General features: G+C 35.4%; 3 protein-coding genes across 3 annotated transcripts; 2 read left to right on the top strand and 1 right to left on the bottom strand.

The window, feature by feature from the left end:
- The first annotated feature begins 211 nt into the window (after window positions 1-211).
- Window positions 212-1,665, top strand: LOC137809508 (subtilisin-like protease SBT2.2). Its single transcript, XM_068610616.1, has 3 exons — window positions 212-371; window positions 557-838; window positions 1,028-1,665. The coding sequence occupies exons 1-3, from the start codon at window positions 212-214 to the stop codon at window positions 1,435-1,437; spliced, it is 852 nt and encodes a 283-aa protein (XP_068466717.1). The 3' UTR covers window positions 1,438-1,665.
- Window positions 1,666-2,170: 505 nt separating this feature from the next.
- Window positions 2,171-5,565, bottom strand: LOC137812273 (putative receptor-like protein kinase At3g47110). Its single transcript, XM_068614199.1, has 2 exons — window positions 2,883-5,565; window positions 2,171-2,774 (listed from the first exon to the last, which is right to left on the bottom strand). Exons 1-2 carry the CDS (start codon window positions 5,539-5,541, stop codon window positions 2,377-2,379), a joined length of 3,057 nt encoding a protein of 1,018 aa, XP_068470300.1. The 5' UTR covers window positions 5,542-5,565; the 3' UTR covers window positions 2,171-2,376.
- A 416-nt stretch (window positions 5,566-5,981) lies between these two features.
- On the top strand, window positions 5,982-8,449 carry LOC137809507 (uncharacterized). Its single transcript, XM_068610615.1, has 4 exons — window positions 5,982-7,116; window positions 7,213-7,299; window positions 7,386-7,553; window positions 7,602-8,449. The coding sequence occupies exons 1-4, from the start codon at window positions 5,982-5,984 to the stop codon at window positions 8,447-8,449; spliced, it is 2,238 nt and encodes a 745-aa protein (XP_068466716.1).
- The last annotated feature ends 2,446 nt before the right edge of the window (window positions 8,450-10,895 follow it).

The following is a 10,895-nucleotide window of genomic DNA, read 5'->3' as shown; positions in this document are numbered from 1 at the left end:
GGAGGAATGTCTTTTAGATGACCTTGATAATTATCCAGTTGCATCCAAATTTTCAAAAAAATACTGAGTTTTTCCCTAATGTGATATATAATCAATCCACGTGAAAACATGTCGATTGAATTCATTATTTAATATTTTTTATTCACATATTAGGAAAGAAGAGATTGGATTTGAATTGTAGCATGTAAATAAAAACTGAAACACAATAGGAATGAATAACGAATTCAATGTGTATTACTCTGCCAGAGGACCCGATCCAGAGGACAGTCTTCCTCATGAAGCTGACATTATGAAACACAATTTGGTAGCACCTGGAAATTCTATATGGGCTGCTTGGAGTTCTGTTGCCTTTGATTCTGTTGAATTTCAAGGTTTGTCAATACATAAACAATTTTTTACTAGAAAACAAAAAATGAACAAGTCTAAGGTGTTCATTTGGTCTGTTCCAACTTAAACATCTTCATAGACTATAATCTACACTAGGAAATAGGAATTTTGGTTTATTAAGCATGTGAACACAGCCAAATTGAATATCTGATCTGCATTGTTGCAACAGGTGAGAATTTTGCATTGATGTCTGGCACAGGCATGGCTGCACCTCATGTTGCTGGTCTTGCTGCGCCAGTTAAGCAAAAGTTTCCCAATTTCAGTCCTGCAGCCATTGGATCCTCACTTTCCACCTCAGCTTCTCTGTATGACAACAATGGGAGGTCAATATTGGCTCAGATATCATATCCTACTGTAGACCTTAACCTATCTCCAGCAACTCCCTTTGACATGGGAAGTGGTTTTGTGAATGCTACTGCAGCATTAAATCCAGGATTACTCTTAGTTTCTAGTAAGTTACACTCAACTAATGAACTTTTAAATGATTATAATGTCCATACAGATTCAAATGCTTCAAAAATTCATCTGCATTTGTTGTTCAATATCTCACTTAGCTAGCTCAAATTTATGAAAGCAGTTTGATTAATGAACAAAATGGTTTCTGAATCCGAAGTGTGCTTACACATAATTTTCTTTGTAGGCTATGATGATTACATGTCATTCCTATGTGGTATCGATGGTTCAACTCCTACAGTGCTAAACTACACCGGTCAAAATTGCTGGACTTATAACTCTACAGTATATGGCCCTGATCTGAACTTGCCCTCAATCACAATAGCAAGGTTGAACCAATCTAGAGTAGTGCAAAGAACAATCCAAAATATTGCTGGAAATGAAACATACAATGTTGGTTTTAGTGCTCCATATGGCACTTCTATGAAAGTGTCTCCCAATCACTTCTCTCTAGGCAGTGGGGAGAGACAAGTCTTGTCTGTGATCTTCAATGCAACCAGCAACAGCTCTGCTGCCAGCTATGGGAGAATCGGGCTGTATGGTAACAAAGGTCATGTTGTCAACATTCCTGTGGCAGTCATTTTCAAAATCTTATAACAACCTAACAGGGTTACTGCCTTTAATTTCTTCGTCAGCAATTCATTTTCATTTTGCTTTGTTTTCTTAATCTCTAGTCTTTGCTTTATTGGGTTACAAAATGTATTGGGCTATTTTTTCATTCGTTATACTTAAGTGTAAAGTTTAATATGTATAATATCAGATAGTGTGGATGCATCTACAAGTGATTAGTGATAATTCTGATTTCTTATATAATTTGTTGAGTAACTCTTGTTTCATCTTTATTTACCATTTAACACGAAGGTGGCATACATATTTTTTGTTCTGTTGTCTATCTCTGCATTGATAATACTAAAAAATAAAATTCAAAATTTAGTAGTATTTTAAAATATAACTTCTCATGAACTGACCCTTGTACTATGAACGATTAAGCCAAGATGAATAAAGCCAAAAAATAGTTACGAAAAGGAAAAAAAAGAGGATGTGAGGTTATAAATGTTACTAAAAAAAATGCTAATTTAGTTTATCAACATTTTGTTTTATGAAAAAGAAGAAAATCATCATTAGTAATTCCAATAAGAATATTAATGATGAAAATGTATATTTTCAAAGAAAAATGAAAAAAAAGAATTTTGCATTGCAAGGAATTTAAGGATAAAATAAAAGTGATATCTTATTTTCTATATAAATTTGTCAATGGCTTATTAAGAACAAATCTTTATTTATAGCTTCTGGGTGACAAATATGCCTGGTCTTCTTGGAACAACTCACATTCAGAAAGTATATGCCATAAATAATTAGAAGAGATACATAAGTTTTACAAGTGTAATTAACCACAAACATAAACACCTATAATCTATTATTAGTGCCTCAATTTCTATCGTATTCTTTGACTTAGACAAACTAAAAACTTCATCTTTTCATGGTCAACAAAAGTATTATTACGTTATGCATTTCCCTGATCATAACATTTCAGCATTACTTTAGTGAAACGATGTGTGCAGTAGAAGTGTGATCAGAGTGATTCAAAGAGTCTCTAGAAGCTTTGAGTTGGCGAACAGCATCTCTAATGCCAATGCGTTCATCTGGGTTGTCTGCAGTACAAGCTATGGCTACTCCTAGAATTGCATCCACACAATACACTTGTACGTTATTTTGTCCTTCTGAAGGGTCATCATACAAAATGAGGGACACCAACTCAGGGTCAATGACTTCCATTGTCTTCTCTTTGAATGCTGAATGCACCCATCTTCTTATGTTTAGCCCTCCAGTGAAACATTCATCAGTTGGACTTTTCCCAGAGAATAACTCTAGCAACACTATACCAAAACTATATACATCTCCAGCTGCACATGCTTTCTCTCCCCATCCATATTCTGCATTGCAAAACCAACCATACTAATTATTCATCATGTTTCATAATTTGATATTAAATGAAAGGTTCATAAAGAGGGAAAGAGAAACTAGTATGAATATGCATTAACCTGGAGGTATGTAGCCGATAGAACCCCTAAGAACACGACTGGAGCTAATGGAAACTTGATTGGTTGATCTTTGAATAAGCAACCTAGCCAATCCAAAGTCTCCAACCTTTGCCGTCATGTCTGTGTCCAAGAGAATGTTGCTAGGCTTTAAATCACAGTGCACAACTGGGATTTCACTATCATTGTGCAGGTAGTCCAATGCACACGCAACATCTATTGCTATGTTCAGTCTCTCAATAAGGTTCAACCGATTTCCGTTTGCATGCTTTCTCTTCCCCTTAATCCAATCTTCCAAGCTACCATTGCATAGATACTCATACACCAAAGCCAGAAAGTCATTGTTTTTGAAGTCAACACTGGAGCATGATGTGATGAGCTTAACCAGATTTCGATGCCTCAAGTTCTTCATAGCCTCACATTCTGCAAAGAAACTCTTTAGAGAACCAGTTCTTAGGGTGTCAAGAACTTTCACTGCAACAGTAGTTCCATAAGTTAGATTGGCTTTGTAAACTGAGCCAAAGCTCCCAACACCTAGTAAGTTTTCCTGGTTGAACTCCTCGGTTGCTAAACGAAGCTCATCATAAGAGATCATTAGTGCAAGAAGCTTTAGCAGTTCAGATGATGATGATGATGATACCTTCACCTTTCTGCTCTTTATATATAGTATTGAGCCAATTGTGAGACACAGAACCAATGCTACTGCAACGGCTACGATGATGTAATGTCTTACATTTCGTCTTCCTTCGCCACGATTCACACACGGGGATTGCAAGCAGAGATTTCCATTGCCCTCTAAATGTACAGCAGAGAGATTTTGGAAAACTCCACCACTTGGAATTGCTCCTTCTAAATCATTATACGAGAGGTTTAAGAGCCTAAGCACCTGTAAGTTTTGAAGTTCAACAGGAATGGTTCCAGAGAGTTGGTTGGAGGATAGGTCCAAAGTTTCCAAGCCTCTCACTTCTCCAAGAGCCTTTGGAATGGAGCCTGAAAGCTGATTCCTGGTCAAAAATAATTTTTCCAAGCTGAGACAATTGCTGAATGAACTGGGGATGTCACCATCCAATTGGTTGCTAGAAAAGTCAATGGAGGCAACACCACTCAATCTCCCAATTTGAGGTATTGGTCCACTCAAAGAGTTCATTGACAAATTCAAAACATTGCTCAAACTTGGGAGATTGAGGATTTCTATAGGAATGCTTTCATTGAGTTGGTTGCTTGATAAGTCCATGTAAAGCAGACTTTGCAAATTCCCAAAACTGGTAGGTATTCTCCCCACAAGTTTGTTTCTTGACAAATCAATCAGGTTTAACTTGAGTAGGTTACCAAGGGAGTCTGGAATAACCCCTGATATCTCATTTCCAGCTAGAGATAGTTCTTGTAGTTCCGCTAACTGGCCTAACTCATGTGGGATTTCTCCAGAGATTGAATTGTAGCTTATGTTTAACAACTTCAAGCCAGTAAGAAGACCAATGGAGGTAGGTATGCTTCCATTGAAACGATTCTGTCCCATGTATAATGTTGACAGGTCCTTGGAGAGATTTCCAATGGTTTCAGGAATCACACCTTCCAGCATATTTCCATCAATTGCCAGAAAGTTGAGTCGAGTACTGTTTGTCAAAGAAGTAATGAAGTCTAAACCTGTGACACCTGAACTCACTATTCTGTTATAACCAATATTATACATGCGAAGAAATGGGAGATTTCCCAAACCAGGTGGCACAGTTCCTTCCAAAAAGTTGGAAGCCATGCGAATGACCTGAATGTTGGTGAGGTTGTGCAAAGACCCTGGAATTCCACCAGTGAAATAATTGAAGCAGATATTGAACACTATGAGTTTTGGAAGTTTGAGACCAACATCCTGAGGAATCTCACCCCACAAAGAGTTTGAAGCTAAGGCAAAGTTAACGAGGGAAGATGAGTTGTATATAACAGGTGGAACAGTTCCATTGAGATTGTTAAGAATGAGATCAAGCTCAATCAAATCATGCAGCCTACCCAAGTCACTGGGAATCCAACCAGTGAGAAAGTTGGTGCCAAAACTGATATTTTTGAGAGAAGAAATATTTCCTAGAGATGCTGGGATTGCACCATAGAGGCTATTCTTTCCCAGTTTCAAAACCTCAAGCCTTTTCAAGCTGCCGATGTCTTCAGGAATCTTGCTGACAATCTTGTTTGAGGATAAATCAAGAATCTGAAGCTCATTCAAGTGGGTGATGTTGGAAGGAAGTTTTCCTTCTAACATATTAGAGCTCATATTTAGAACTCTCAAACTGAATAGGTTGCCAATTTGGTCAGGAATGAGTCCAGTGAGTTGGTTATTCTGCAATTGGAGGGACTGAAGAGAGGAGAGGTTACCAATATAAGGACTTAAGTGGCCTGAGAGTCCCAAACCTGAAAGCTCCAAGTCAGTGACTCTTTGGCCAAGCCTGTCACATTGGACACCGGTCCAATTGCATGGGGATGAATTTTGGTTCCAGGAAGATAAGTGACTGAGAGTGTCATTTCTGAGTTGAGACTTGAATGAGATCAAGGCTTCTGTGTCTGTGGTGATGCTTAAAGTGGCTGCTGATACACCAATGAAGAGGTGGTGTAGGTGAAGGTGGAGGAGGATGAGTAATAAGCCAAAATGAACAAGTAATTGAGAAGACAAAGCCATACTTTGCTCCTTTGGCTTATGATATTCAACTCTTACTCAGACATGTATTTATAATGCTCCGAATGCAGCTGCAACAGCACATGCAAGCATGCTTCTTTTTCTTCCTCTTCTAAGAAAATATTATTTGTATATTAATTTTTATACAATAAGAAATAAAGAAGAAATTGAGTTTTTCTCTCCATTTCTAAGTAATTTTGTTTGACACAACGTATGGTGGAAGGTGGAGAATAGTACATGAGCGTATTAATTTGTTTGTTTACTGAAAGTGATAGTCCAATTATTTTCATCAATTTATTTGTTGTCCGAGGTGGTCTAAATCTCTTGTATAGATTCGCTCGGGTCTCTTTCTTGATGATAGAGGCTTGGATGAATCAGAAAGGGAGGAAAGAATATCTTTGTTAGCTGACCTTAATAAAGTTATGTTTAAACAAGAGGCAATCATGTCCCAAAAAGCAAGACAAAAGTGGTTGAAACAGGGAGATCTTAACACAAAGTTCTTTCACTCGTCTGTGAAGTGGAGAAAGGCGAGAAACGAGTTACATAGAATGTTTGTTGACGGCCGGTGGTGTGAGGATAAGGAGGTGATCAAGGACAAGGTCCGTGTTTACTTTGAGGATAGGTTTGCCAGAAAAGAAGGGTGTCAGGTAAGGTTGGATAATGTTAGGTTCAACTCTATTTCGGAGGAGGACAATGAGTTGTTGATTGCAGACTTCTCTGAAGATGAAATAAGGGGTGCGGTATGGAATTGTGATAGCTCTAAGAGTCCTGGCCCTGATGGTTTTAATTTTGGTTTCTTAAAGCATTGTTGGGAAATTATAAAGTTGGATGTGTTGTCAGCAGTGAAGGATTTTGCGTCTAAGAGTAATTGGCCTAGAGGCTCAAATGCTTCATTCCTATGTTTAGTTCCAAAAGTCGAAAATCCCCAGCAACTTGGCGAATTCAGGCCTATTTCGTTAGTTGGATGTCTCTATAAGATTATCTCCAAAGCATTGTCTTTACGCCTGAAAAAGGTGATAAGTAAAGTTATTGATTTTAGACAGTCAACTTTCCTGGAAGGTAGGGGCTTGTTAGACAGTGTGTTAGTGGCTAATGAGGTGTTGGAAGAATATAAAAGGAAAAGGAAGAGTTGTGTTTTCTTCAAAGTTGACTACGAGAAGGCATATGACTCGGTAAGTTGGGATTTTCTTTATTATATGCTTGAAAGGCTGGGCTTTTGTGTCCAATGGATTCGCTGGATAAAAGGTTGCCTAGAATCTGCTTCAGTCTCTGTGCTTGTGAACGGTAGCCCAACTAGGGAGTTTATTCCTAGGAAGGGACTTCGTCAAGGCGATCCGCTTGCCCCGTTTCTTTTTCTTATAGTTGCGGAAGGATTGACTGGGGTTTCTAGGATGGCAGAAGAGAAGAGTTTGATTGACAGTTTGGTGGTTGACAAGGCTAATGTGAAAGTAAATATGTTACAATATGCTGACGACACCTTATTCTTTTGTGAAGCTAATACAAAAAGTGTATTCAATATTAAGGCGATTCTACTCTGCTTCGAGCTCGCCTCTGGGCTTAAGGTGAATTTTTTGAAAAGTAGAATTGGCGGGTTGGGGTTGAGTTAGAGCTTGCTTCAACATTTTGCGGCTATTCTTAATTGTAAAGTGATGGTGACCCCGTTTGTTTATTTAGGATTGCCGGTAGGAGGAAGTCATAAGCGTGGTGCTTTTTGGAGCGGGGTGTTAAAGAGAGTTCAGGGTAAACTTTCAAGGTGGAGAGGTAGGTGTTTATCTTTGGCTGGGAGGATTTGTTTGATAAAGTCTGTTATGTCTTCAATTCCGCTATTTTTTATGTCACTATTCAAGTTACCGTGGTGGCAGAGAAGCTAGTTCGGCTACAAAGGAATTTCCTTTGGGGGTGGGGTTCTGATGGTAGGAAGATCGCTTGGGTCTCCTGGAAAAAAGTTTGTGAGCCTCGTGATTATGGGGGCCTTGGTGTTATTGACCTTAGGAAGTTTAATCTGGCTTTGTTAGGTAAGTGGATTTGGAGGTTGGGTACGGATAAATGAGGTTTGTGGAAAGAAATCATTGTTTCTAAATATGGTGGTTGGAGAAATTTGAGAGAGGTGGGTAAAATCAGAAAGGGTTCCCTTTGGTGGAAAGATTTGATGGAGGTGTGGGCTTCGGAGGGTTGGGGAAGAAGTTTTGGAGATGGTTTTCAGTGGGATGTTGGTGATGGGAAGGGTATCTCTTTCTGGGAAGACAGTTGGCTGAGTTGTGGAGCTTTGAAGGTCGTTTTCCCGAGATTGTTTTCCCTTAGTATGGCTAAAGATGCAAAGGTGGCTGAGCTTGGGAATTGGATTGATGGTGTTTGGGTGTGGCACTTTGTTTGGCGTAGATCCTTTTTCGAATGGGAGAAGCCTCTGGAGGAGCAGTTGGTTCAGCTGTTGCAAGGGGCGAAGTTGGAACTGGGGAAGGAAGATTGTTGGATTTGGAAGGCTGGGGGGTTCAAAACTTTTACGGTTAACTCAGCCTATGTTCAAGTTAGGAAGGATACAGTTGGGGAGGTCCCTCCAGTTTACAGTAAGTTGTGGAGGTGCAAAGCCTTGCCTTCTGCTTTGTTCACAGCTTGGAGGGTGATAGAGAATAAGGTTGCTACTAGGGTAAATCTGGAAAGACGCGGGGTGGTAATTGAGAATCCTTTGTGTTGTCTGTGTGGGATGGTGGAAGAGTTGTCCAGTCATCTGTTTTCCGTCTGCGATTTCGCTTGGCGTGTTTGGTGTCTTTGTTTTAAGTGGCTAGGCGTCGTTATTCATAAGGATCCTTTGGCAAACTTTCTACAGTTCAGGTTAAGTCAGGCTTCAGATTCAGTTAATGACGTTTTGGGGTGCAATTTGGGTTGGAGTTGTGAGTGGTATTTGGAATCATAGGAATTGTGTGTCCTTTGATAGGGGGTGGTAGATGCGCTCGAAGTATTCACCTTGGTACAGGTAAAGGTTTGGTCGTGGATTTACGCAAAGTCTCATTGTGCTTCCTTCGTTTACTCTAATTGGGTTTTGAACCCAGTGGATTGTATGAGGATGATAATTTAATGTTTTCCTATAGTTAGTTTGGTTGTTCCTTAGATATTCAGGTAGGTGTTTCGTGGTAAGAGTATGGTAAACTATTTTGCTCTTTATGTATAAGGGTTGAACCACCCCTGAAGTGGTTCCCATTTATTTATTTTTTATTGCCGATAAAAAAATCATTTAATTAAATTTTAAGAGAATAATTTAGTGCATTATTCAAAAATATTATGAGAGTGAAAACTGATTTACATAGCCACAACTTTTCTCAAAGTCATTAATTCTTATTCTTGTCAGTAAATTTCAAATTGTAATTGTTTTTAGTAAAATTAAATTATGTTGTAAGATTTAACTTTTAAGTATTGTTTCAATATATTAAACACATATTACGAGGGGAAAGTACAATCTATAGTGTTTCTTGTCATACTAAAATTTTAATTATTTTTTTTATCAGAATAAATAAATAAAATTAAAATGGAACATTTAAATTAAAACTTTAATATTTATATTAATACATTATAGATGCAATTTATCTATAAAAGATGGATGACTACGCATTTTAACAAATGAATTTATTTATCAATTTAAGTTAAAAGAAGTAAACTGGATTGTTTTTTATTTGCTTATATAATAAGAATACAAAGTCAATGTTAAATATAATTTACTAAAATAAAAAATAGAATTAAGTTGAATTCTTTGCAACATTCTTATTAGATTTATGCAGTTACTTTTTTGTTAGAGAATGTTGCGGCAAATGGCCGTTCACAAATTAATTATATTTTGATTTGTTGAATTAAAGTAATATTTGGAAGAAAAAGTCAGAGAAATGGAAACACAGAGAAACCAAACTTTTGAATGAGTCAATGTCTCAATGTGAAATGTGTAACATCAAGATGTTGGATAATCGTTGCTCGTATAGCTATTGTGAACAACAAAAATGAATTTTGTTTAAAAGTTGTTCTGACTTTGTTGATGATTTATGCAACCAACGTTTTCAACTCTCAAAACCTCAAGTTAATGCACACAACTAACTTTTAGCTTTATTTGAATTAGGGTGTGAAAAAAAAAAAAAATTTGAGATGATTTAAAGGAAAAGTGTAAAGAAAATTAGGATGTTTGGATTAAGGTAAATAGAGTAGAAAGTGTGGAAAAAGTTTATAAAAATTTGTGGATGATGTGATAGGTGTGATTGGAATTATATATTTTTTAATGGATAAAAATGTAAATTTACATATTTATTTTTATATTTAAAAATTAATTTGATATATTTATTTATAAATTATAATTATTTTTAATTAAAATATTTATAATTATAAATTTTTTATAAAAATTTATTTTTATATTAAATAAAATTATTATTTTTATTTTTACTTTTTTAATTAATATAATTATTGTATAAATTTATTTTTAATTATTAAAAAAATATATTTATTTTTATTATTATTTATATTTATAATTTATTATATATAATATGATTAATTATTTTTTTATAATTTTAATTATATTTTTTATATTTAAATTATAATTATATTTTATATTTAAAAAAATTAAGTTTAAAATAAAAAGTAAATTAAAATTAATTAATTAAAAATATATATAAATATACAACTTTCTTCGCATATTTGCAAAGAAAGTTTTTCATGGAAAAAAGTTTTCAATTTATCTATCATGTTGTTTTTATTACGTAGATTCTTTTACTTTTCATTGCAATTGTTTCTGTGTTTTTTCTCCACTTTAAAACAAAAATAGTCTTAATTTTCTTGCGATATACAATTGCTGGAATTAAATTGTTCACATATAAAGATTTTTTTATATGATAGATTGATGCTCAGCCAAACATATAATATCACGTTTCTACCCAAATAAGTGATAATAATATCAAGGTCATTATATATATGTAATAATATGATAATTATTTTTGTCACTGTTATTTCAATAATTGAGAATTTGGTTCCACTTTTCGTACTAGAAAAAAAGTAGATGTACTAGAAAAAAAAGTAGATAGAAGAAAAAAAATAAAACAAAAAAGTGTAATTTTTTTTTCAAAAATTGAGTCGATCCAATTATCTCACTAATAAATTAATTCTGCTCGATTGAGTCACTAAATTACTAACTCAAAATGACCATATGAAACTCAACTGGAATAACCTATTTTGAGAGTTCTAGTCTCAATTATATAAAATAAGACATTATTATTTTTATTTCATATTTTGTAATTTTTTTTATTTTTTTTCATTTTTTTTAAATACAACGGAACATGTTTCACTGTGTATTGATGTTATACACAGTAATGTTAACATGATGTAATTAT

Source organism: Phaseolus vulgaris, chromosome 2, assembly GCF_000499845.2.
Source record: "Phaseolus vulgaris cultivar G19833 chromosome 2, P. vulgaris v2.0, whole genome shotgun sequence".
NCBI lineage: Eukaryota > Viridiplantae > Streptophyta > Magnoliopsida > Fabales > Fabaceae > Phaseolus > Phaseolus vulgaris.
This window is presented reverse-complemented; position numbering and strand designations above follow the sequence as displayed.

Excerpts from the sequence above, each read along its gene's own strand:
- LOC137809507 (XM_068610615.1), top strand. The coding sequence starts at position 5,982 with ATGTCCCAAAAAGCAAGACAAAAGTGGTTGAAACAGGGAGATCTTAAC. Across the intron at positions 7,117-7,212 it reads TAAGGTGAATTTTTTGAAAA|GATTGCCGGTAGGAGGAAGT; the intron begins GTAGAATTGGCG and ends TTGTTTATTTAG. Across the intron at positions 7,300-7,385 it reads TAAACTTTCAAGGTGGAGAG|TTACCGTGGTGGCAGAGAAG; the intron begins GTAGGTGTTTAT and ends TCACTATTCAAG.
- LOC137809508 (XM_068610616.1), top strand. The coding sequence starts at position 212 with ATGAATAACGAATTCAATGTGTATTACTCTGCCAGAGGACCCGATCCA. Across the intron at positions 372-556 it reads TGATTCTGTTGAATTTCAAG|GTGAGAATTTTGCATTGATG; the intron begins GTTTGTCAATAC and ends TTGTTGCAACAG. Across the intron at positions 839-1,027 it reads AGGATTACTCTTAGTTTCTA|GCTATGATGATTACATGTCA; the intron begins GTAAGTTACACT and ends TTTTCTTTGTAG.
- LOC137812273 (XM_068614199.1), bottom strand. The coding sequence starts at position 5,541 with ATGGCTTTGTCTTCTCAATTACTTGTTCATTTTGGCTTATTACTCATC. Across the intron at positions 2,775-2,882 it reads TATCGGCTACATACCTCCAG|AATATGGATGGGGAGAGAAA; the intron begins GTTAATGCATAT and ends TTTGCAATGCAG.